Below are 25890 nucleotides of genomic sequence, written 5' to 3' on the forward strand. Positions count from 1 at the left end.
CGTGTGCCAACAAAGGCACACGCACACAACAATGGCGCCAGCAAAGCTGCAACAAAACGCAGACCCATGTTGCCACAGCAAGTAATGGACAAAGCAAAATGTCAGAACAGAATACATATACCGCCCAGCTTGCGCACACACCAAACGCAGAGCATCTGCGACGCGCCCGACAGTAGCGTAGCACTGTGCCGCCTCCACCAGCGGGGCGGAAGATTCCGACACAAGGGTTGGGAGAACGGCTGTCACACCGTCGCGGGCAAGCGCGAATCGCTGACAGGCTGCCAATAAAAGCGGTCGCCTTCAAGTAGCAGAGGCAGCGGCTTTGACACAGCGTTCCAGTGCCGGCTTCGGCGTCGCCTTCGGAATTCTTACGATTGACCGAGGGGTCATTGTACCCTTGGATCCTGCAGCCATGTTCCAGTGAGTACAGGGTGCGTGGCTCGGCTGCAGGAGGTGTGTGGCTCGATCCCCACCGCCAGAGTACCACCGATTTCTAAAACGGGTACCATGGCCAGGCGTTCGGCTTTTCAGCTGTGCGTTGCTTGTGACGGCGTCGCACAGACCGCTACGGCGTCGCACAGACCCATCACTGTCACCACACTACTGCGTTTGAGCTACTGCGATTGAGTTTGTCTAAGATTAAGTATATTATTTGGCATGGCATGGAATGGCATGCCATGTGTGTGTGTGCGTGTGCGTGTGCGTGTGCGTGCGTGTGCGTGTGTGTGTGTGTGTGTGTGTGTGTGTGTGTGTGTGTGTGTGTGTGTGTGTGTGTGTATGAGACTTTCATGAATGGATCAATAAATTTCGTCTTTAGTTCTTTCCCTCTCCTTGAATGTGCTAGTGTTAGCAATGTGCTACTTCATCAAAGTGATGGAAGAGTAAATAATAATATCCATAGCTGGTCATCTTTGCGGTTATTTATAAAATGTAGCAAAACAGCAGAATAAATGTCATTCGCGAAATCTGTATACTATATAAACAGTAAATATGGGCATACATGCAAAGTGAGCAATGCGTTGACCTCTCGCAACATTTTTAGGAGTTTTAAGACAGTCGAAGGCTTGCATTTAGCTTTCATGAGCCTAAATTGAAGCGGGGTGAGAGGAGAGAGAAGTTAAAATCCTTCTAGGTCACCTCTGGCGGATGTAAGGTGAAGAGTGGCCACTTCAAGTAAGTCACACAACAAAAGGACGTTCCCTACGCAGGAAGCATAATACCATCTGCATCTCAAATGAATCTGTTGAGCACGGCCTCCCCACGGTGAAGACAGAAGGAAGCGCTCAGTACTTTGTTATCTGCCACGTTCTTCGTGATGTTTTTTTTTACCTGCGCTCAATATGTTCATTTTCAATTATCATTAACTAATTCAACGCCATGTCGTTTTGGTAAGGCAATACGTTCAGCGTAAACAACGAACTCTCGGACGAGCCCGGTAAGGTACTGTGAAGCTGTACCGTTGTAGGGAAATTGTGAAATTAATGTAAACTGCTTTGTTAGCACAAAAACAGTAAATACTCATCATATGCGTCGACTTGAATTGATGCAGTCAATGACTCATGACGTTCTTTTTATTCTCTTTTACAAATAAAGTGCAACACGTTTGTTGTGAACGTAACAGCTGCCATAGTTGAGCAACATTAGGGATGTGCATTAAGTTGGGCATGAGGCGATACAACAAGGTTTGTCAGGTAATGATCTGAATAAAATGAAGCAGTTGTCCCAAATTTGACTTCGCTGTTCATTTATTTCGTCGAGACAAAAAATATTTCATTTTCCCCGTACTTTTGCTTACCCGTACTTTCCCCGTCTGCTTAGTGTGATTGTTAGGTAACTATAGATCGACGCCTTCAATTTCCCTTATTTTCCTCGCGTGTCTTACGTGCGGTATTTTTGAACTGAGTAATGCCAAAGCCTAGAGCCTCTTCTTTCTTTTTTATTTTATTTTCATTTCTGGAAGTTATCCAGGTGGTGTAGTCTTCTTTCTTCGGTCGCAAGGAGAAACTTGCGAAACGGTGCAGCTTTTATTTACGCCACAAGTGCAACTCACTGTTACGTCGATGCGTCGTTTGTTCTGTCGGAACAGTCAATAAGGACAGGTTATACTGGGAGAATGCCAGCAAACTTGAGAGTAGAAAAAAATCAAGAGGCAGACATAGACAAAGAGAGAGGAAGGTGGTTGTATAAGCCACCTTCCTAGTATAACTATGTACCAGCTAGCCCAACAAGCCACTCTCAATAAGGACAGGGTCGGCAGTCCCTCTGAGGAATATTAGTTAGCACGAGAACGTTTATACCAGCAGGGCGACACAGGTGTCCGGATCAGGTAACATGAACGAGGAGTTGGCTATACCAGACAAGACTTGCGTGTTGGTTGTTCATGCCTAAGCTCTTACTTCGATGGTGTGAAATCTCAATCTACAATGCGTGGAACCTGAATTATGAAAACAAAAAAAAAAATACTTGTTCCCAACGGCGTAGCTTTTGAAGAGGTCGTTTCTTTAAGCTTTGGAGCTGAAAAGCACATTGATAACTGGACAAATGGTTATTTCAGTAAAAAGTGCAAGCGCAGAAGTGCGACAAACAGACTGCCTGAATTTGCAGAGCCCACGGCCGTGTATTTCACGTGCACAGAAGTCATGACCCAAACGGAACGGCGGTCAAACTTTCCACAATGAAACTAGCGAGAGCAAAATTTGAGCATGATGATGAGACCATGTTTATATTACAAAGATAAACATTACGACAACTCCTTGAATGACCCCATGTGAGCAATAAGTACACAATTGCAACGAGATCAGGAGGGCTTATCTAGAGTGGCCATGGTTCCCGTGACATGTAACATAGAAGACTCTCGAAGAATAAGGCTAAAGCATAAACAATATTTATAAATGTATGTAATGAGAGTTCTGTAATTATCACACATGGCTCTTTTGATGAAATATTTTTATTTGCTCAATGTTGTATTCGATGAAGCCATCCTAAGAAATTTTGTAGTTCCTTGTTCTCCGACCCACTGCCGTAGCTCAGTGGCTTCGGCGTTGTGTCACTCAGAACGAGGATGAGGGTTTGTTTCCCGGCCGTGGCGACCGCATTGCGATGAGGGAGGAGTACAAGAGCGTTGATCTACCGTGTTCTGCACTGCGAAGTAAATAGCCAGGAAGAATGAAAATCTATTTGTAACTTACACCCTTACCCCCTTTGTGGTGTAAGGGTGGGGGTTATTGACCCCTTTTCATTTTTTTTTTGCTTTTAGGTATGCAAAATATTTTACAGTGTGGTTGCACTTTAAGAAACCCAAAGTGGCCCTAATTAATACAGAACCTTCTACTACGGCGTGCCTTTTAACGCACGGCGTAGTTTCGGTACGCTGAACGCGACAGTTAAAATTATTTTCTTCTCTCTGGAAGCTTACAATACGTACTCGCACTCGCCTCAGTTTGCAAGGGCTTACGATTTAGCTTTTATTTTGGAATGGAAATCGGTTTTACGCATCACGCGCCATTTTTCTCTTGAAGGTGATTTGCTATGCTTTGTTCATGTAAGAAAATAGTGTTCTTTTTTTATTTCTCACCAAAAAAGAGATTCAACCCGTGCTATACTACAGCGTCTGAACTGATATATGGAAGCGGCTTAGGCGACGGAGACGCTATTGTAGGCGCCGCGGACTCGCACGAAGAGCGATGAAAACGGAGCCGGAAAAGAAAACAATAAAAACCGGTGAAAAAATATATCACTGGCCTTTTAGTTACATAGATCAGTCATTTCGTAGTCGAAGAAACGATCTCGAAGTTCAATTCGAAGACACGCTGTCTCGGAATCGATAGTCGAGACGCGCAGAAGCTCTTGCGCGAGGTTTAATGGGATGCGGGTATGGGCGTTCGTTCTTTTTGTTTGTTTTCTCTATTGCACAATAAGAACAAGCCTCTTTTTCATTTGAGAAAAAAAAATGTCGCTAAAAAAGAGCAAGGAACTATTTTTCGATCTGTCGAGATGGAAACGATTTTCGTGGCCCTCCCCCGCCATTGTAGAACTTACATTTTGTCCTTTATGCGTCCTTGCCGAGGCCTTGAACAAAGAAACTTGTTTTGTCAGTGCACTTTATTGCTATCGATAAGCACACTTGTGAACAATCTTTGCAAAGTGGTGCCCTCATAGGCATTGTTCGTTGAATTTCACGGCGTATATTGGTTCGTTTGAAGAAGCAGCAAAGATAGTTTCGTAATGTTCTTAGCTTGAGCAAGAAAATCGGGCAGATATTGCATATTGCAGGAATTTTTTTTTTCCGTATGCGAACGTCCTCGGAAACGCAGAAGTAATACAAATGCAAAGCTGCTACAATGTGTTTTTACGCTTGGAAACTGCACGGAAATGTGTATTTGCCATCCCAGAGCCTGCGAAAAATTTGACTGCGGATCACGGCGTGTGATAATTATTTAACTTAATTTTTTTTGCGTGCTCTATTTGCATAAAGGTGAATTCATGGGCTTTTGTAAACGCTACTATGATAAGCATGTAAGGTCTACTTAATAAATGGACATTTAGTTTGACTCGAATGGCAGTTAGTATTCTGACAACATTTAATATTTATAAAACTTATGGACCAACGAGATTTCTGAAAAGTTTCAAAGGATAAAAATTATGTGCGTGCAAGGCAGCAGAAAAACGTAGTTATCTTTTTATACCTCATGTGGCAGTCTGGGAAGATTTCAAACTCGAAGTTATGCGCATAAAAAAAAAGAAAAACAAAGAAATGAAAAACACTTACGCGGACAGTGCTAGACGACTTAATCAAGTTTATGATCTTTCACTTTGCCTCATAAGTACATAATCAGAGCTTAACGATAAACTAACAGCCGCCGTATAGTGAAACAAAGGACTCTCAGAGAAAGAAACGCTCGCACAAAGAAAGCTGAGCGCAATTCGGTGCCACTCCGCAAATGGATCCGTTTCTCTCTCGTCGTACTTTCGTTGATTGTACTATCAATCTACCTGAGCCTTCTGGTAGCCGCGTCGTCTGCTATCTTTCTTAACTTACGCACTCATTCGGTTCTTCCATTTCAGGGAGTTACTGCAGCGAGAGAAGCCGCAAATAAACCAGGCCCAACTTCATTTCTCCTTGTAAACGCTCCCCCCTTCCCTACGACATCTCCCCGCAATCCACAATGGCAATGCCTTTGTGGCACAAGTGATATCCTTCAGTTCTATAAGATGGTGTTTTCTCTGCAATCATTTAAACACTATAAGTAGTTACTCCTTGAACACCCACAGCTCGCCATACTTTACAGATATATTCTTGAAGCAGTAAAATAAGGAAAGTTAAAAAATGAATACCACTTTTTTAGCGGTATGACCGAAATGGGAAAACCAATGGACATTTCTGTGCTCTCTTGTGTCCGCCCGTCCATCCGTCTCTCTATATGTCTATCTGTCGCTCTGTTTTTCTGTGTGTGTGTGTGTGTGTGTGTGTGTGTGCGTGCGTGTGCGTGTGCGTGTGTGTGGGGGGGGAAGGAGAGAGGGAGGGAGTTCACGTTGTCTTTATTCTGCAAAATCGGAAGTATATGCAGAAAAACAAAATGAACTAAACACTCAATTAGTATATCTACACGAACGCGAACCGCTTAAAAATATTTTGACAGAACCGCTACGAGGTGTTGATTGACAATCGCCAACTCTACGTGCCATGCTCTTTTCATGAAAAATAAAATAAAATAGAGATGAGCCATTCCCCTCTGTGAAGTTGAATGAACAGCGAGGCTGTTTAGCCCACAACACAGAGGTGATACAGAATTTTGCACAAAGGTACAAACACATTTATTATCCTGATCGCTGGTCATCGTGACGATATTTACGCACACTCTCTATCATCTCTTTTATTAAACGCGTAAGCATTTCTATGCCTACCCAACGAGAAACTTGTCCGTCACATAAGACAGTGAACGGCTCATACCCCCTTAAGCAAGCACAAATACAGTTGTCTAACTGCGAGTCTATTGATCTTGAAAATAGTGTCTGTTGATAACTAACCTACTCAAAATGCATATCCAAATGATGAGACGTATAAGCTCTTTCAGAGAATTATGCGATCTTGAATCAAATTCGTAAGCTGAGTTCTCACACGCGCAGATTTGCTGACGGTCACGAAGAATCGACGAAAGCCGAGCCATAACCGGCTTCACTGTAGAACGATACCTTCAAAAGATACAGTCGGGTCACCCTTGCAGTAAACCATAGTGTAAACCTTGCATTCAAATATCCCCACCCAGAAAGCTGACTACCAAGCAGTAAATTGAAATATTGATAATTACCAATGGTGATTTTACTTGCGACATCGCTATAGCGTACGAGAGTGAATCAGAAAGTCTTTTCCCCTTTTCTTTTAGTCAAATTACGGCTGTAAATGCAAAGCCAACATTTCCATCCCCAGCGGTGGACCTTTCTTGAACCGACCCAGCATCATCTGCCGGTAGCTCAGTGGCACGGCCCTGCTCTCATTTGTTGAAGATGGCGGTTGTGCTTTACACGTCCATGGCGTACGACCAACGAGGTGTGATTTGTTTTCTATAGAGTAAGGAACGAACGTCCATCGAAATCCACAGAGAAATGCAGCCCACGTATGGGGAAATCTGTCTGTCTTTGTAAATTGTGAGGTGGTACTGCTGTGAGTTCGCAAAAGGCCGTGATGACTTGCATGGCAATGAGCGTTCGGGGAGGCCGCGTGTGTCGTTGACTGACGACATTTCCCACGTGAATGCAATGATGAAAGCGGATCGGCGTGTGCACCTCAAGGACATGTCCCAAGAGCTTGGCATTTCGTATGGGTGTGTCTACGACATCGTTCACTGGTGCTTAGGTTACCGGAAAGTTTCATGTCAGTGGGTGCCTAAGCAGTTGGATGACATGATGAAAGGCCTGCGAACGATTGCTTCACAGAAACACATGCAACGGTATGCCGAGGAGGTTGAAAGTTTTCTAAACCGCATTGTTACTGTCGATGAAACGCGGATACTGCATTTCGCGTCGTAATCGAAGCAGCAGAGCATGGTGTGGAAACATCCGGGTTCGCCTGTGACATTGGATTGGATTGCAACATTACGTACACGAGTAATGACTTTCGCACTGTCGCACTTTATTTATGCCTCCAGTTGGGCGCTCGCGCGCCCCGACGAGCGCCTACGTCGTGTACGAAGGCGCCGTTACTCGGCGCGGGTCTCCGCTCGCCATTGCCGGCTCGCTGGGTCCGTGCCTTTCGAGCGCCTCGAGGACCTGCTGGACGGCCCAGAGCTGATCGTCTCGGTCTCGCCTGCGTCAAGAATATTCCGCTCAGTGCCATCTGTTGAGAAAGTGATGTTAACTCTCTTCTGCTATCGCCGAGGACCACTCGTGATGGATTTCATGCTACAATGTGCAACCATCAATGTCGACGGTTATTGTTCCACACTGTGACGTCTGCTGGCTGCCGTCAGGCGAAAACGCCGAAGAATTCTCGATGCGGACAACGCGGTTATTCTTCACGACAATGCGAGGCCACAAATGTCGAAGTCACAACCGCCAACAAGGTCCAGTTATTGCACTGGGAGAATCTGGAGCGCCCATCAACATTTCGGACCTCGCACATATTGATTTCCATGTTTTCGGCATGCGGAAGAAGTTCCTGGCAGGACAGCGATTCACGTGTAACAATGATGCCAAGACAGCACTCCGACGGTGGTTCAACAGCCAGCCGGACGAATTCTACCACAGGGCCATCTCAAATTTAGTGCTGCGATGGGACAAGTGTCCGAACCGCTGTGGGGACTATGTGAAAAAATAGTGTTAGGTACGCAGAATAGTACGTATATTAGTAATTATCTGTATGTACCTTATTTTGGCTAATAAAATATAGGGACAAAGAGATTTTCTGATTCGCCCTCGTAGTATAGCTATACTTAAACCCTCAACATCCTATGGGAAACGCATAGACCAAGCAGAAACTAGTAATCAATTTCGTCTTAATAACACAGAGCGCCGGCCAGGAGCATCCATAACCTTCCGGTGTCCAAGCATGTTAACAAGCCTGACAAATCTTTTCACGATATTGACACCACAATTTTACAGTCGAGCTTTCAATCGCATCCAGAGGTTGCAGTTATGGAATCGCTCTTAAAACAGAAATTAATTGCGATACCCTAATTAATTCATTAGGGTATCGGCGCAAACATGGGAAAAACATCAAATTTTTCACTGCTGTCGTCGAGAACGATGTTCGAAAATTTATTTATTTGTGACCTTACAATACTCGTTTTTTTCCCGCATAAGACGCGCGTTTAATTTTTCTTTTTTTCCAGTTTGGTGGTTACGCCATCTTGCGTTTTCTAATAGTCACGCTGCTTACGACACCTGTTATCCATGTTATAGTTTATGTATCGCTCAGTCTGATCACCTTCGCCATTTGTTCACTGTATGATGTATTGTATTTTAACTGCAATTCTTACTTGTACGCCATTAAAATGGCTGTAACATTACAGCTAATAACACCCTTATAAACGGCCTCCTATGTAGCGCTGTTCACATTGACAAATGCCGTAGTACGGCTACATTAGTATATAAAGATGATTCTTCTCCTTAACTGTGCTAACTTCCTTCATAATATATATATATATATATATATATATATATATATATATATATATATATATATATATATATATATATAAATCTGAATAATTTAACTTAACTTCAATAATTAACTTAAATTAACTTAAATAATTTAACTTTAACTGAATGATTAACCACATATGCTTAACAATCCACTTAACTGTTTTCTGTGCAGTGGCGGCGCCGAGTACCGTCCTGAACGGTGACGACTCTTACGGGCCCCGCCTGCTCCAGGAACCTCCGAGCGTGGTGCGCTTTTCGAGCGACGCTGGCGCTTTCCTGCAGTGCACGGCCGATGGTCGGCCCGTGCCCGCCATCACGTGGGAAATGGCCGACGGCAGCCCAGCTCATACGGTGAGCGGGGAACCGAAGTCGTTCTTTCAAAGCCGAATGTTTCCGGTGCTTTTACGAACGAAAATGGAGAGAACATGATAGAACGAACGGTTCTTTTTGCGTTCTAATGCGTAATTTTCACCTTGTGACTTCAGTGCGAACGATGTTGTCTCCTTAGAATGTTAGGTGTTCGTGTTTAAGGACCCGAAACTTGACGATGGATTCAGGGGAACGCCGTTGCGAGAGGCTCCGCGTTAGTGTTGACAACCGGGGTTTCATTAACGAGCATTCAGTGCGCTGAATAGGAGCGTTCTTAAATTCTGTCCTAATTGGACGTTCCTCCTGCGAACTCGCGCTCTGAAGCAAAACGCCACTGTGTCCGAGCCACCACGGCGCGTGCGCAGAACGTTCGGAGCAACATCAAAATGAATATATGCGTCCGGCCAGCTGCACGTTTCCGGTTATGTAAAGCAACAACAAAGAGCGAGCGGGAGTCTGCTCACACAACGTCGGAGCCGAAACAATTCAAGAGCTGACGAAAGGCGCGAGGAGTCAACTAGCTCGGTTACCCGCGAGGAGGCACGCGTTTCTTTATTCGGCACTTTCACGCGACCAAAACAGTGTCGCGCTGACGGGCCCTGAAAAGCCTGCTCCCTGTTCGCCCAGGTGCCGGGCATTCGGGAGTTCCGCTCGGACGGATCGCTGGTTCTGCGACCGTTCGGAAGTTCGCAGTTCCTAGCCGAAGTGCACTCGGCCACCTACCGCTGTCTGGCTTCCAACAACCAAGGGCGCGTCAAAGGCCGCTTGATACACGTCCGTGGCGGTGAGTGGCAATGGGTCTGCGCTTCCAATGTCGTCACATTTCAAGAAGTGTTTGGTTCTAAAATTTATGTAACGCAGTTGACGCACTAAAAAAGAAAAACGTATGTGTCATGGTGGCCTACGAAGAAGCACAGGTATCACGTTCTCGCACAGTCATTTCGCCTTCTTGTAGCCTCGATACCTCCTTTGGGCACGTGCGGAACGTGCGTCTCTGAGTATATGTGGTAGATGCACGGGATATTGAAGCTCGGATGGGTGAACATGCGAAGAATAAAAATAAGAGTTACCCTGGCGCTCGCAGTTTAGAGTTGGTGTATTCTTTACGAAGCTGAAAGTTCTTGAATCCAGATTTGCGTTACATGCGAAAATAGGGCCGTTTTATTGTAATTGATGACTTGCGGCACCTTCAATCCGTTTGGTGATCCCTACGATTCAGGTCGAATAAAATAAATAACTTGTAGAGAACGATCGGAACGATATAGTGAGTCATCCTCTGCAACACTTTTTGCTCGTGAATGTGCTCGTGTTGAGTCCGCTAATGGTCGCTCCCAAACGCCGATCACTAGCGAACGCCTTTGCAAAATAAATAAATAAATAAATAAATAAATAAATAAATAAATAAATAAATAAATAAATAAATAAATAAATAAATAAATAAATAAATAAATAAATAAATAAATAACAAGGATTCATTGCTGCGAGTCAATGACACGGCTAAGCACTTCGATTGCAATGTACGCCTTTATATCACCTTACAACCCTAGACATTTACCCGAACGGATGTTTACATAAGCAATGCCTCAGCGTCGTGGTCCCTACTGGAACGGCCCAGTGAAATATTGCCACTTAGTTCTCCCGCAAGCGGGAAAATTTATTATAAGCTTTATTTTTGTCTCCGAGATTTCCAGCTTGATGTTACAAGCAGCCATGACGTTACAATGAACCGTGATGCTAGTACAGGAAGGGTGATGTCACTTGTAGCCATGATGCTACTTGTAGCTGTGATATTAGAAAGATATTCCGATACCTATAGTTTATAAGCTATTAGCGCAGTAAAGCCTTCATTATACGTCTTTGGCATGTGCTACACTATCAGGAAATCCATGGGTTCCTGGTTGATGCTGCCACATATTTATGAGGTACCGGATTCAAATATCACAAAATTCTCGTCTTTTGCACTTTCATCATGTATTTCTATATATAAAAAAAAGTTGATGTGTGCCGAGTGCAAAGCAATGGTCACTGCCATCCCAGCCTGCGGTAAATTAATTCTACGTCTTCCTCTAGCATGAAAACCCACGATTGAAATTTCATCCGAATTAGAGTTATCTTTTTTTGAGCTTATGGCATACAAAGAGAAATCATACAATAACCGTTTGCTTTCCGGCGGCGATAAATAAGGAAGAAAAGTGGCGAAGTTGACAGAGTACGCCACACAGCCCGCAGTAGCTGCTTAATGACAAACGTCGGCTCAGCTACAAGCAGGCGAAAATGGAGGTACGCTGAAAAGGGAACGAGAAATTTCCGAGCCGAGGACAGTGCTTTCCGCATGGAGAAACGCGTTAGACCAGCGCACGCCTCGTCTCTCTGTAAATAAAAGTCGTCTCCCGTACTGTGTTCAACTTAACCGAACGTCTCTTTGTTCTTTCAGTCATAACGTTAGTGTTTTTGCGCACGGAAAGAAGTATCTACTTCTATAGAGCGTCGCTAGGGGTCTCCCTCAACCTCCTCACGCAACGACGTCCTCCAGGGTTACACAACTTTCCAGCTTAGGAGCTCACGTCGATAATTAGCAGAAGGAAAAGAAAGTAACCGGATAAGTTTTCCAAACACCGGCTCGCCTGGGCGACCAACTAATTAGCCGTGAAGCTTCATGAAGTTCCAGAAAAATATAAGTAAATGTAGATAAGGCCCCATAGAATATAGAGAGGGAGAGATAGACAACAAACTGGAGTGCCAATTTCAGTTAATAAAAAATGAACGATGCAAAATTGACCATACCGGCAGCTGATACAATACAGCGCAGTAGACGTAATGAATCTCTTAAAAGGAAACATGAAATATTCTCGTGAAGAAATATTTACACAAGCTACTGCCGTACAATTTGGAAAATTTGTAAGCGGTAAAAAAAGAAGAAACCCGACATATATCACAGTAAAAACACTTACACTCTTAAGGATGTTTTCTTGTCGCACTGGTAACAACACCCTTACCGTCAGAGCCTTACAAAAATTTATACAGGATGAGAACGGAGCTTTAACTAGACTCGCGATGACAAAAGACGCAGATCAAAACTATGTAAACATTCTGACAGCCTTTTGCTAACAGAAATATCCGACAGCAGAGTTTCATATCTCCCTGTGAAATTTTCTTGGATATTTCTGTGCGCCCGAGGCTGTCGAAATGATTACATAGTTTTTAACTACGTCTTTTGTCATCGCCCGTCTAGTTAGAGCTCCGTTGTCGTCCTATATAAATTTCTGTGAAGGCCTAACGGTTAGGATTTTACCAGTGGGACAAGAAAACACCCTTAAGGGTGTAGATATTTTTACGGTGTACACGAGGACGCCGATTAATTACCGGCACAAAAGAAATCTTTTCCCCAGGGCGATGCTGCGTTCATAAATATATCCCATTTACGATTTCTTTTTCGTTCGTAAGAGATTTTGTTTACTTATCGACCACATTCATTGATCACTGTCATATTAGCTGCTGCATGTTCTTTTTTGCAATAAATGTGTTCGTACACTATCTAACGTACAAAGCGCTTGCATTTGCTCAGTTGTCTGAGCTTGAGTGTGAGGACATGACAGTGGCCTGTATCGCTTCGAAAACGCTGTTACGCGGTCCTCCAGCTGTGATATCCCTCAATTACGCTGTTTTAGTGACTACTGGCGAATACTGGAGAAAAGCAATATTTGCCAAGAAGATCTCCACCCCGAGAATTTTCAACAAGAAATACTGCCACGCCGTAGCTACACTGCAGGAGAATGCGTGCGTTGCCATTAGCTGGTTGAGCTTTTTAAGGAGAAATTTGATGCCGAGGTTCCATTGTAAATGCAAATAATACGGGAAGCGTTGCTCTTATGAGGCTATGTTAATGGAGTCAGTTCCTTCATTAACCTAATTTGCATTCCTTATCAATCCAACATTAGCCCGTAGAGCATCTGCAGCGTCTCTTGCGTACCAACCAAACATGTTGAGAGCGTTATTAATCGTTAAGGACTTCATGTAGCCTACACCAGTATTTTCTTTTTTCTTAAGATCGGGCCAGTCGGTTCACTGTGCTGCACCGAGGGTAAGCTACCTAGGGATAGTGAGCCCATGCCGTGCCACTGAAGCCGCTGTACCACAGCGCGGTAAGCAGGAAATACTTCATTTGATGCATGGGGTCAAATACAGGTTCCGGACTTTATAGGGCCCTGGCGCAGAGGTGGGGACGCAATCTGAGGAGCGGAGGCCTCGCTGTTATATTTAAGCCATTGAGGACTTAAACAGATTCTTTTGCATTTTGTATGTTGGCTTGACTTGTTTGGTTTGACCTAGTACTTATTTCTTGGTTTTACTTACGTTTCTTTCCTCGTCATGTATACTTCAGACACCTCATCTCAAGTACTAAACACTGCACATAACAGCACTGACATCTTCAATTTTCATCAAACTTCTTTTTCTCTTTATAAATGATGGAAGTGGGCGATCCTTCACTTCAATTATCAAACGATTGTCTTAGCTGACACAAAGCAAACGTACATCAAGGAGCATAACGCAGAAGGAAAATCCTCGTCCGTAGCATCAGTACGCTGGGCGGCGCAGCATCTGCCTCAGTTACGGTTCCATCTGCATGCGTATATCCAAGCGGCAGCAGTGACCAATCTCCTAAGACCAGAAAGACTCCTGCTCGCAGTATTGAGACATAGCAACAATTGGATGCTGATCAAGATTTCTGCTCAGCCAACGCGCAAATGCGGTCGTTATTCTCTGCCCTTTAGTCCAGTACCCGTCAGCGTATTTTTTTCCTGCACAAAGGCGGTTCAATTGTTCTGGGTCAGCGACCCCTCTGCGCCATACAAAACAAGAGACGAAACGAAGGGTCCCTTGAACATATTTGCTGCCGAGGTTGGGTCAGCATTTGTCACAGGTCGCTTGGCGGACTAACATCAGTAATCAGAGCCTGCCGAGCCGGCTCCTAGGCGGCACTTTCGTGCGAGAAAGCCTCTCGTCTCTAGTCCGCATCAGTGAGCGTTGCTGCGAAGTGACGACAAGTCTCTTTCGGAAGGAAGCGATAAAAAAAGTGAACAGTCAGTCCCTCCAAGCTACAACCGGCAAATGCGGCAACGCATTGTTGTCGCTGTTGCCTGAACTGCTGCTGCTGCCGCTGTTGTCAGCGTCGCCTTTCAACTATGCCTCGTATCCATGAGGGGGGATTGGCGAAGGTTCACCATGGAAGCTGTTTCAAATGTCTTTGTATTGCTGAAAACTTCAAGGCAAATAATATCAATATAAAAAAGCTCAAGTTAACTGATCGAAAAGTTACTAGGCCAATTTCAGATAGCCACCAGAGAAGAAAGGAAAGCAAATTTAGTGTGTGTTTATAATCTGTAAACAGCGCTTAACTTGTCAGCCTCCCACTAGCAACTGTGTAATCGCACACAAATTCACAGACTTCCTTCCGGGCGCGACGACAGCTGCTCGCACTCAACGATAGCATAAGAGCAGAGGACCAGGCACTGCGAACGTTCACCTTCTTTTTCCTACTAGTAATTTCGACCCCAGAAATGTTTCGTGCTCGAGAGGGATGAATTTATTTTACTGCATCTATCAAATTTGAAACGCAGGCTTCTTCAGAGAGGAAAGATGACAAAGACTAGAAGAACAAAATACCGACAAGGACTATAAACGCGAACACAGTTCACCAGCATAGAAACATTGTCACGATGGGTACATCACCATGGGCACATCAAGAACAACAACAACAAGACCATGGGCCGAGCCGGCTTCACAAAGCTTTTCGTTCGTAAGTGTTCTTTTCCACTGGCTGGCCGCCTTCGCTAATGATATGTCCAGCATCGGGTTAGGCTGGAACTTCCTCTTACGAACAAAAATAGCGTAAGAGCTTTTTGTGAATACAGCTTTTGTTTTTTGCAAAGGTCAGCACAGAGATTTGAAGTATAAAGGATATCTGGACAGGAACGACGCTCTGAGAGAGCGTCTTTCCTGTCCAGGTATTTTTTTCCGCAACGCTTCTGCCCTCCCCTTTGCGAAAATCATGTCAAACTAGCTAAGCCAACAGCTTACTACTCAAGGTCTTGTTTTCATTGTACAGGTGATATCTTGATTCTACCAACGTTGCTATGTTTAGAACAACTGGTTGGCATCGCAGAAACAGCTATTCACAAACGAAGATGCTGAAGGATAAGATAAGAACAGATCCCTCAGAAGGATCCCGTTGACTTTTTTGAAGATTCCTTAACTCGCCTGTAGGCATGAGGGGTAAGGTTTCATTGATGGTGGTGGTGGTAAACTTTATTGAAAGGGGGAAGGGTAAAGGGGGACGTGGCTGAGGGATCGGGCTCAAGTAAGGCCCTGGGCCTGCTTGGCCTTCTCCGCCCAGTCCACCAGTTCAAGCTGTCGGTCGACGTCCCCGAAACTGAGCCAGGCTGTTCAGTCAGTCTCGCTGCTGACGGGTGGATGAAAAAACGGGAGCGAGGTACATTCGCACATTATGTGTGTGAGTGTTCCTGTTTGTGAAAAGAGCCTACATTGGTCGCTTTCCTTGCCCCCTGTTATTTTGGTAATGTACTTTGGTTGTGGGTATGTGTTTGTATGAAGTCGTCTAATGGCGACCGCTTGCGTTTTATCGATTTGCTTGGCCGGTGGTTGGGGTAGTGGACAGTGCGCCAAGCTCCGAGTTGGCAGTTCGGAGTAAGCGCCGAGTTCGAACGATGTGATTTAGGTTTCATTGAAGATCTCCGAAACGGTTGGTCAAGGAAATAGTCCAGGTGCGTCGACGGCTAGTAGCTTTGTGCGTGCTCTTTGTTCTCGGCTCTGAGTTTGCGGTGAAGCGACATACATCACGAAGGTCACTTTGCTCGCTGCTGCTGCCACGCTTGCTCGTAGCAGAGTTTCGACAGCGAGTGTCTGCGGTCATCGAGTGTGATTTGTTCATGTTTGATATGCACGCTGACACCATGCTTGTTAATTTAGTTAACAAGCGAATGTTTACAAGTTGATACGGCCGACAAAAGTGCTATCCTTACTTCGTAGTGCTGTCTGCTAATTTGCTATCGCAATCGATGCTATGCATTTCTGGCAAAACTGCGACTTTTTTCTTTGTCATTACAAAAGTGAAAATGGCAGACACGTACGAAACAGTTACGCACGAAGCGGTTGTCTGCAGTGCACACTTACAGAGTAGTATACCTTGTCCGAGTGTGATTTTTCTCTTGGTTCTTTGCGAAGAATGGACTATAGTACTTATCCTACTCTAGATGGCTTCGCGATAAGGTAATATTGCAAGCAATGAACCTTTTCAGCAAACTATAGGAGTCAGTTCTAAGGTCGTTCGAGCCTAGGTCTGGCAAGGTATCATTGCTGCTGCCCATATTTTTCTATTTGTTTCGTTAGTACCTGGAAGCGCGAAACTGTGGCGAGTGACATGTCGTTTCCTTAAGTAAGTCATAGGGTGTGAACTCATCCAAACCACAACTTTTGTGAACTTTATTTCGAGTGACATGGATCATATATTGTTTCATTCAGATTGCGTCGTTTGATAATGTTTGCTTGAAAAATAAAAGGTAAAAAAATAAAAAAACCACAATCTATAAGGCACGCGACAGAGGATGACTCGATGAATTTTAACCACGTTGGGTTCTTTAAAATGAGTCTGATAGACGGCACACATTTGTTCTTGTATTCCGCCACCATTGAAATGAGGCCGCCGCAGCCGGGATCGAACCTGAGACCTTGTGCTTAGCAGCTCAACGTCATACATAGACGCTAAGTTACTATGGTGGGTTGCCTGATCGCTGAAGAGGCGCAGCTACATCTTTCACATCAAATGCAGCCGAACCACGTAGGACACATAAACGTTTATTTCGCTCATGTCAGCCGTTCTGCGGCAGATGCGTTATTATACTTGTATACCGCCAGAACCCGGTCAGAGTAACTGCTTTTGGGATTTCTTCAACGAGTCTAAAATTGGCAGCTATAAAGTTTATAAATCAGGTTAAAGGGTACAAGATTTTTGGAACTGTAGATAGACCTCTCCTTTAACGTCACTTAGTCCTGTCACAATGTGTAAGCATCTAGTTTTTGTCGTTAAATTAAAGACGCAGTGTAGATAAAATTGTTAAAAAATGAATCAGTAGTAGAGAGTAGGCAAAAAAGAAAAAAAATAGAATGTTTTATCCGTATCTACAGCAGCCTAAAACGTGATTTTTTCATGAATACATGTAAAGGACTGATGAAAACGATGCAGCTGGGTTTCACCTAATAACTTTACAACGATTGTTGGCAGTTCGCACACAGCTGACTGCCCTAGGGGAACAGTCTGTGGCTACCTAACATTCAATCGGCACCATTTACTTATTCAATCTTCTTTCCTTCTTCGAGTTTATTCTCAATTTTCACCTCATATGATGACTGCGTGCGAGCGAACTTCTCAGGAGGAGCTTGCGCTGGAGGTGCTAATAAAGATAGGATCTCAGATTTTAAGAATTGAATCGCCATGTTTTAATGCGGCGATGGGCTCCGTGAAAAGCGCGTGAGTTACCTTATATTATATATATATATATATATATATATATATATATATGCGGGTCTGTTTGTGTGCATGTATGTATGTATGTATGTATGTACGTATGTATGTATGTATGTATGTATGTGCGTGTGGTGTGTTCTGTTGAAATGTTCTCAGCAGCGCAACGGCATAAGTGTACCGCGGTGGGTGACACTACTATTCGTGTGCTGTGTGAATACTCCTCAACGCAAGTGCTGCGCATTCGAGTTCGGTATTACTTTAGGCAATCCTAAAGTGTTCGAAACAAGGCTCTAGCTTCTTATCGATCTCGTGTCCCGGCCGCTTTTAGTGCCTATCTTCCTTCTTGGTTTACTTGAGTCATTCTTATTTTATTTCGTGTCGTCTTTCTCTTTCGAATTCACCAAGTGAGGAAGAGTTTCAAAGGAAAAGTGCCCTAAATGATCCCTAAAGCTTTCAAACTGTTGAGCCGGCAAAAGAAATCGAAGTGCATAGTTTTTTGTATTGATCGATCATGACATTGATTATGATCACGGGATTTCAAGACAGTCGAAGCTGCCGTGTGCAAGTTTTATCTGGGAAATATAGCTGTGAACATAAGCAAGATAACAGGCTTCCTGTGCGACACAGCCCGACAAGCCAAGAATACAGTAATCTTTCTTAGCATTTTAGTTAGTAATGTCAGGGTAACGGCGCACGGCAATATGGAGGAAATATGTGTAATGTGGCGTAAATTTTTTGTTAGCTTTGAAGCTTGTAATAAAACAAAATATATTTAAAATATCATGTGATTTAACATTCCGGAAACAGCATAGTGGGCTGGACGTCGTAGTACAGGGCTTCGGAATAATGTTGATCACCTGGGGTTCTGTAACATGTATACAGACTGCTTTGCACCCCCATCAGAATGCAGCTGCCGCGGTCAGAATATCTAAATAAAGATTAAATGAAAAATACATAGAGGGGCGGTAGCAGTTCTTGTCGCCAGTATTTCTTTTTTTATTAGTTATTGAAATGACAGTTTGTGTGCATGAGGATATATACCAACATTGGTGCGTTGAAGGTAGTCTGCCGCAAATTGAGCCGTACAGCCACACTGCGTCGGCAAGACTGGCCAAGAGAGCAACTGGGCTTGCTAAGCTAAGCGCACGCAATTTTCGTCCTCATACCTGGTCAGGTTATTCAATCGCGTAAATATGAAAACTGCCTACTAGGATAGCTAAAAAAATATTAGGTTTCTCTTCTTACTAGCGAACGCATATCACGTCACTTGGCCGTAAGATATGAGGGCCTACACTGGTAGTAGTTCTAATGATGTTCCGCAACATACAATGCCAATGAATTAGAAAGTGAAAGAATATTCGACGACTCAAGCTCTTAGGCCAGCTTTTTTTAACAGGCTAAATACTGGCAAAAAAATCCATGTAAGCCAACTTTATTGTAATTTTTTTATTGGCTCTGAGGCACAGAAAGTAAACAACGTGCCCGCTCTTTCTATTATTTTCTTCGAGACGTCTGAAAAATAAATTATCCTTTAGTATTTGCAAGTGATGAGCGGCCATTGTTTGCCTCTGTTTAGAAGTCGCTATATCAGCTTTCCACAAAAGCAAAAAAGAAAAAGAGAAACAAATAGACAATGATTTGAAGTGTTTTTCAGCAAAACATTATAGCACAGCAAATAAATATGAAAAAAAGGAAAGTAGGGTACAAAGCAAGGAAGAACATAACATAAATGATAGCCTTAGACTATGAGCCCCTCATTGGAAGAAGAAATAAATAAAAAGACGCAAGCTTTTGTAACACAGCAGTATTGGATGCGTAAGCAAGAAGAAACAGGAAAGCTTAAAGAACGGGAGAATGTGCTGATCAAAGTTGGTGTCAAGTGTGAGACGCGAAAGCGAAGGCGCGAAGTAATGTGGTGGCTCCTGCAAGGTCAGGTAGTTTTTACTGAGCTCGAGGGGGAACTTTCATTTTTGGCAAGCCACGGGCAGGCACCGAAACTCTGTGAGGGTGCAGCAAACGCTGGGGCAAATACGCGCAAGCTGTAAAAGTTGGGATGAAAGTGCATAGATGCGAGGGTCAGTGCTGCATATGGTCGATACCCCTAACCTGGAGGTGCGCTGATAGCGTCTTTCGTCCGCGGACCCTGCCTCCTAAAAAGGCTTGTCAAGCGAGGCCCGGTAAAAGAAGTGGTTTGCCTCAGCTCGGCTCGTCTTGGCTATACGGGAGCTCCGCAATCTCCCCTTCACCGCCGTTTGGTCACGGAGTCCGTTCCGCCGACCGCGAAGGAAGCGAGTCAGGCGTCTGCGTCGCGGCTGATAAAAGCTGCCCTGATAGATGGTGCAGCTGGGTAACGATCGCGGGCGAAATAAAAGCCGCGTTTGCAGAAGCAGCGGTGGGAAGGCCGCCTATTCTCTTGAAGCGCCTCGGGGAGCAGTTGTCTGCTTTAATCAGCCACGACAGAATAAACAAACAGTATCAGGCCTGTAGATCCTCCAGTAGATAAAGGTGAGTGATTTAATTAGCGCGTCGGCGGGAACTTGCACTGTGGTATCTATAGAACTGATAGCCATCGTAAATTCTGTTAGACGACAGAAAACGAACAGTTCGCTAGTCGACTTCTGAGGAAGTTACCTATTTTAATATCGATAATTAAATATGCAATTCGCTTCATAGGTTTCATACAGCTCTTGACCTACTTGTGCGTGCGTGCGTGCGTGCGTGCGTGTGCGTGTGCGTGTGCGTGCGTGTGTGTGTGTGTGTGTGTGTGTGTGTGTGTGTGTGTGTGTGTGTGTGTGTGTGTGTGTGTGTGTGTGTGTTTGTGCGTGCGCGTGTGCGCGTGTGTGCGTGTGTGCGTGTGTGTGTGTGTGTGCGTGCGTGCGTGCGTGCGTGCGTGCGTGTGTGTGTGTGTGTTCATCAGAAGATTTATCAGAAGAGGGCGTGGTTTGACCTCCCCCCCCCCATCTCCCAACTTACTTACTCTCACTGTCGGTTTCATCATGTAAAGTGGAGACTTTCTATGAATCAGCACGCAAAGGGAAATACAGGTACAGCACGATTAAGCTTAGTATGTCGATGGAGCTTGTAATGCATGTCTTGTAAAACTGTCAAATCCACCATTAATTAGCTAGGTTGCAAGAAGCATTAAAATGTCCGCGGGTGTGCTTCGGTGAACTTAACAACGCTTATGTCTCACTCCGGGAGTCACCAATAGTAATGGTTGTAAGCTTGATTAAGAAAATTCTCACAAACGAGACAGTAGAGGTGCAAACAAAAAACTTTGCAGAGTGAATAGACCCAGCGTAGGATAAACGGAGCCCCGTCATAGATTGACTGGTAGATCTTTAAAGTTTATTTAACTTATTTCCAAGAAAATTTAGATTGTATTTGCAAATTACGGCCAGGCTTAAGGCCTTCATGATTCCCCTTCATCTGAGACTACCATCTATATTTGCTAAGAGTTTACATATATCTCAGTTGAACTTAATTCTGAAGTTTTACGTGCCGAAACCACGATTTGATTATGAGGCATGCCGTAGTGGGGGATTCCGGATTAATTTTGACCACCATAGGCGATCTCTAACGTGGCCCCCAATGCACGGAACACGGGCGTTTTTGCATTTCGCCCCCATTGAAATGCGGCTGCCGCGGCCGGGATTTGATTTCGCAACCTCGTGCTTAGCAGTGCGACACCATAGCCGCTAAGCCACCTCGGCGTGTCATACATATGATAAATGCTGTTTTGTTTATTGTTTTCGTTCGTATGATTAAGTTCATTATGCAAAAATGAAGTGAGGCGTGGAGACAGGACACAAGAGTAGAGAAGCGGACAACACGAACACCGGTGGATCGCCTTCTAATCTTTCGCTACATTGCCGAGATTGTAACTGCCCGCCAGAGTTAGATGAATGCGCGATATTGTACAGGCATACGAATGAAGATACGCGTCTTATGGTAGAGGCATGGCATATCTATAATGGTGGAACTGTGTGCCTGAGTCAGCCTTCGATTACTTTATATAAGGAAGAGATTAAGTGCCTAAACAGTTATCTCTCACGTAGACCGGCACGTGTACCCGACTGACACGTGGTGTTACCATTCCTGAGCATGCGCAGATGAGTTTTGTGTCTTCTTTCTTTTTTCGCCTCAGTGCTCCCTTCACGGCGTTCGTGTTGTCCTCTACTCTTGTGTCCTGTCTGCACGCCTCACTTCCTTTTGCATAATGAATCCTTACCAACTAGCTCAGCTTTCTGTCGTTCTATGATTAAGTTCGCATTTTGTATAGCGCTGTCAAACACTAAACCTCGAATCAATCAATCAATCAATCAATCAATCAATCAATCAATCAATCAATCAATCAATCAATCAATCAATCAATCAATCAATCAATCAATCAATCAATCAATCAATCAATCAATCAACCGACCAATCAATCAATTGGTTACTCAATTGATTATTGAAATATTTATCAATTAGCATAAGAGTTGTTTATTCATGCAATGTACACAGGCACGTACGCGCTATGTGAGTATACAGCAGGAGGTCTCATTATACAAGGCTGTAAAGGGACTTCCTGTGTCTGAATAAGATGACAACGCAGCGTGACTAAGTCATAGATTATGCAGTAGCTAAATAAGAAACCTTCAACGCAAGTAAGGCTGCATTTGCTATTGTGGATATACTAGAGAACAGCAGAGTGCTGCTATATGGGAGCGTAGTTGTATCACTGTAACTGGTTACGACTGCACCACAATGCTGGAAAGTAAACAGAGGAGCATGACCATCACCGCACATAAAACAAGCACGCATGCTGCTGGTGTAGGGTGGTATAATAGAAACGGCGTAAGAGTAGCGATATGCTCACGCTTTTTACCCCGTCTTCCAGAAAGGCGTTCGTAGTCTTCCACTCACATTGGCGAAGGTAGCCCCTTTGCACACCTCTAAGAAACTCAGCTACAGTAGCCAGTGGCACCACAGCGACGTAATGTGAAGTCATTATTGTATTCCGCACGCAACGTGTGAATGCGAGCTCTTTTGATAGTCAGTTTAGAAAAAAGAATATCATATATCTTAAATCAACGCATACAAAAAGGAGTGGTCTGCAGGTAATTTACGGACCTTTGCATAGAATGTGAAAGGAGTTGCCAGCTGCAATAGCCGCAGTCCCTTGCGTGTATTGTGTTTCTTCAGCGCTTCTGTAATGTTCTGTCACTGATAGCAGCCATGTGAAGAAAGCGTAAATGAGCTGCGATAATCGACGGCGCGGCGTTCTTGGATTCGTCAACCCCGGAAATTATGTCTACGTGAGCCAGTGAAGAAGGCGCCGGATGGAAGGTACACTCTCATTATTCTTCCTTGTGTCGTAGCGTGGCATTTTGCTTATTTTACGAACAAAGGCCTCCCTCTATTCCATTTAAGCGATCACGTGGGCGGCGACGAAATGAGTTTTGTTGCGAGACGCTTCCTCTCCTTAATGCGCTCGCAATGACATCTTCCCTGGTTATCAGCGACGTACGTCATTCGGACGAAAGTAAGGAATCATGTCTCACCGTAAAACAACCCACGTCTTTATTTTTCCTCAATGGACACTAAAGGCAAACGTTAAGTCAATGTGGACAGTTAAAATACCATAACAGAGACCCTGGAACGCTTGTTTCAGTGCCAAGAAAAGACTTAGTTGAAGAGAAAATCACGCCAGAAGAGTGCGCACACCTGTAACGCGATTCAAACTCTCCCCGTTAGGGGGGTGGATCACGTTCAATAGGCCATCACCACCCTTTACTGTTATCGGTGAGCAAAACGGCGCCCGACAGACGGTGCTACGGTCTTTGTGCGCAAGGACACGCGGCCATGGAGAAACCAAGCCAAGACAGAGGGTTGGATTCGCCGCTGCAGCTGCTTTCAGTCAAGCGGCGTGGATCGTTAGGGCATCCCGCTACATCCCATGGACGCGGATTTCTCTGGTGCTTGCAGCTTGTGCGAGTTTCGCGAGCCAGCAAAAGCAGTGCAGCACTACGTGATAACGAAACTGAAACGGTGAGAGCTCGGGCGGCGTAGTGTCGAGCGAAAACGAAACCCTTCGACCGCCCGCGTCGTTGTGAAGGGTAACGTGAATGAGTTATTTTTTTCTAATCATCGAACATAACTCGAAAAGTAGCATTTTCTTCCGTCTTATAATGCAATACAATTATCTCTTTATGACGAAAGGTTGAATACTAGTGACTGACTTATAGTAAGGAGTGCGTAAGTCATCGGGATAGTACTTGAATGTCCCGGATGAGTGGCGAATCGGATCCTGCATTTACCTCAATTTATCGATTACTAAAACTTTGTTCGCGGTAAGATTGATGCCTTAACGTTCTAGAACATTAATGTATCACTCTAGCTGGACTGCTTTTTGTGTCACATTAACAAAGGCACAAATGCCTGAGAAGTAAATGCCCGTGTCTCTTCAGAGAAGTAATTAATAGTGTGCGCATTCTTCTATTTAACACAGTCATTCCTAAAATGGAAGTACAATCTATCCATTTTTCTCATTGAAGTTGATGAATGGTGCCCATGATTTAATTTTGACATATAGTTGCCGAATTAGTGGCTGCAACATTGAACGGCCACTATCAGGTAACTATAGTGACGACAGGAAAAAATTATATATATATATATATATATATATATATATATATATCCTTTCGTCCTCTGGTTTATCGTCTATAGTTTCCTCGACCCTGCTGGAATTCAAAGTTTTTTTGACGCGTCAGATCCGAAAGGAGAACTAAGAAACAGTATGCAAGATGGTTGCAAATAACTCATGCGATGAAACAGCATAGTAATTGTCTTTGACTCAGGCAGTGGCAAGTAAATTTAAACCAAAGCATAATCGCGCCGTCACGCTAGCACTGTTCCTTCCACATCGACACACTGACGCGCAGTCGTGCGAAAACAATGTGGTTTGACGCTTTGTTTTGCAAGGTTTTGTTTTCTCCTTTTAGTGTAGAGAGAGAAAGAGAGAGAAAAGGCAAGGAAAGGCGGCAAATTCAACCAGAGTGGCGTCTGCTTTGCTAACCTACGCATAGGGAAGAGGCTTAAGAGGTAAACTATAAAAAAGAACGATAATTGTGCAGATTACACTCAAGAATTAGAGACACTTCAACGAAGCATGGCCACTCCCCGACCACGTGACGTACTTTTCGAGATCTTCAATATTCGAAGTCTCCGTGACGACGTAATTGGTGATGTGAGCACCACGCACGTTTGGCCTGTAACTCAACTGAGCCGAGTTACGGCGAAAAAACAGGACACGAAACGCCCGAATTGAATATCCGAACTCATGTTCACCTTATCCGTTACTCTGATTGGCGGAAGTCGTAAAGACGCCTAGCACGTCATTTGAGCGGTGGGAGGTACAGCTGACCGGCGGTACCCTGGCGGGTCAAGAAGCTCTCGTCCAGCAAGTACGTCGAGCAGCCATGGCCAGTGGAGTCCTGGAATGAGGACACCACCCGCTCGACCTAAAGAGCAACCACCTCGATGGTCCGAATGAATTTTCTTTCTCTCTCTCTCTGATTGGCGTTTGCTGAATCATCGCCCGAATTGATGCTCCGATTTACTCACAGGCGTACATACTCTGATTTTGCGTTTGCTCGTGAGACTGTGTTATATATAGAGGAACTGTGGAGGAAACGTTTGGTTTTGTGACGCACTGTTGCAATGAGCGGAAGGTGAAATCATTGAATTTCGTAAGAGATTTGAAACATGGCGGTGGATACCACAGGTGCTTCGCAAATAGTGTTTCCACCGGCACCGAAGTGCCGACAAATTTGACCGCCTTTTACAATGATTCACGTACTTCAATCTTCACACTCAATTTAAATCGAAATTTCGCCCACTAAGGACAGTGCCGTTCTTAGAGGATCTGAGGCTGGGCGCGTAGAATTTATTAGAGCAATAGATTTCATGACAAGAGATTCATGGTCGTTTTTTCGTAGTTCGTCTTATAACCCCACACGCGAGCTTCTCATTAAGTAAGAGACGGGGTGAGGGCGACGGAATGTGAAGAGGGCATCACGGAACCTAGAGGAGCAGAGAGAGGAAGGAGTTTAAAGTGTAGCCTTCGCTGTGTGCCCTTGAAAGTGAAATAAAATGACGGGCTACTTTGCATAACATTTATCTGAAGTATTTTAAAAACAACGCTTCTTAGACATTCACGCCCACAAATGTGTTGGGTCTGCCGCAATTTCTTCCTCTGTGCGTCTTCAAACGATAAAAGTTCACGAGAAACTGTTCTTTCCTACAGCAGCTAACCCAGCTTTAAACTCAAGGCAGCTAGGGACGCTTATTGTAAA

General features: G+C 44.3%; 1 protein-coding gene across 1 annotated transcript in view; it reads left to right on the plus strand.

Annotated features, from left to right (window-relative positions):
- Positions 1-25890, plus strand: part of LOC126536703 (cell adhesion molecule Dscam1-like) — a 166190-nt gene that overhangs the window by 24114 nt on the left and 116186 nt on the right. The window contains exons 2-3 of the mRNA XM_055073860.2: positions 8813-8991; positions 9637-9793. Coding sequence (XP_054929835.1) covers positions 8813-8991; positions 9637-9793 — 336 coding nt within the window. The remainder of the gene's footprint in view (positions 1-8812; positions 8992-9636; positions 9794-25890) is intronic.

The sequence above is a fragment of the Dermacentor andersoni genome, chromosome 4 (genome assembly GCF_023375885.2).
Source record: "Dermacentor andersoni chromosome 4, qqDerAnde1_hic_scaffold, whole genome shotgun sequence".
Lineage (NCBI taxonomy): Eukaryota > Metazoa > Arthropoda > Arachnida > Ixodida > Ixodidae > Dermacentor > Dermacentor andersoni.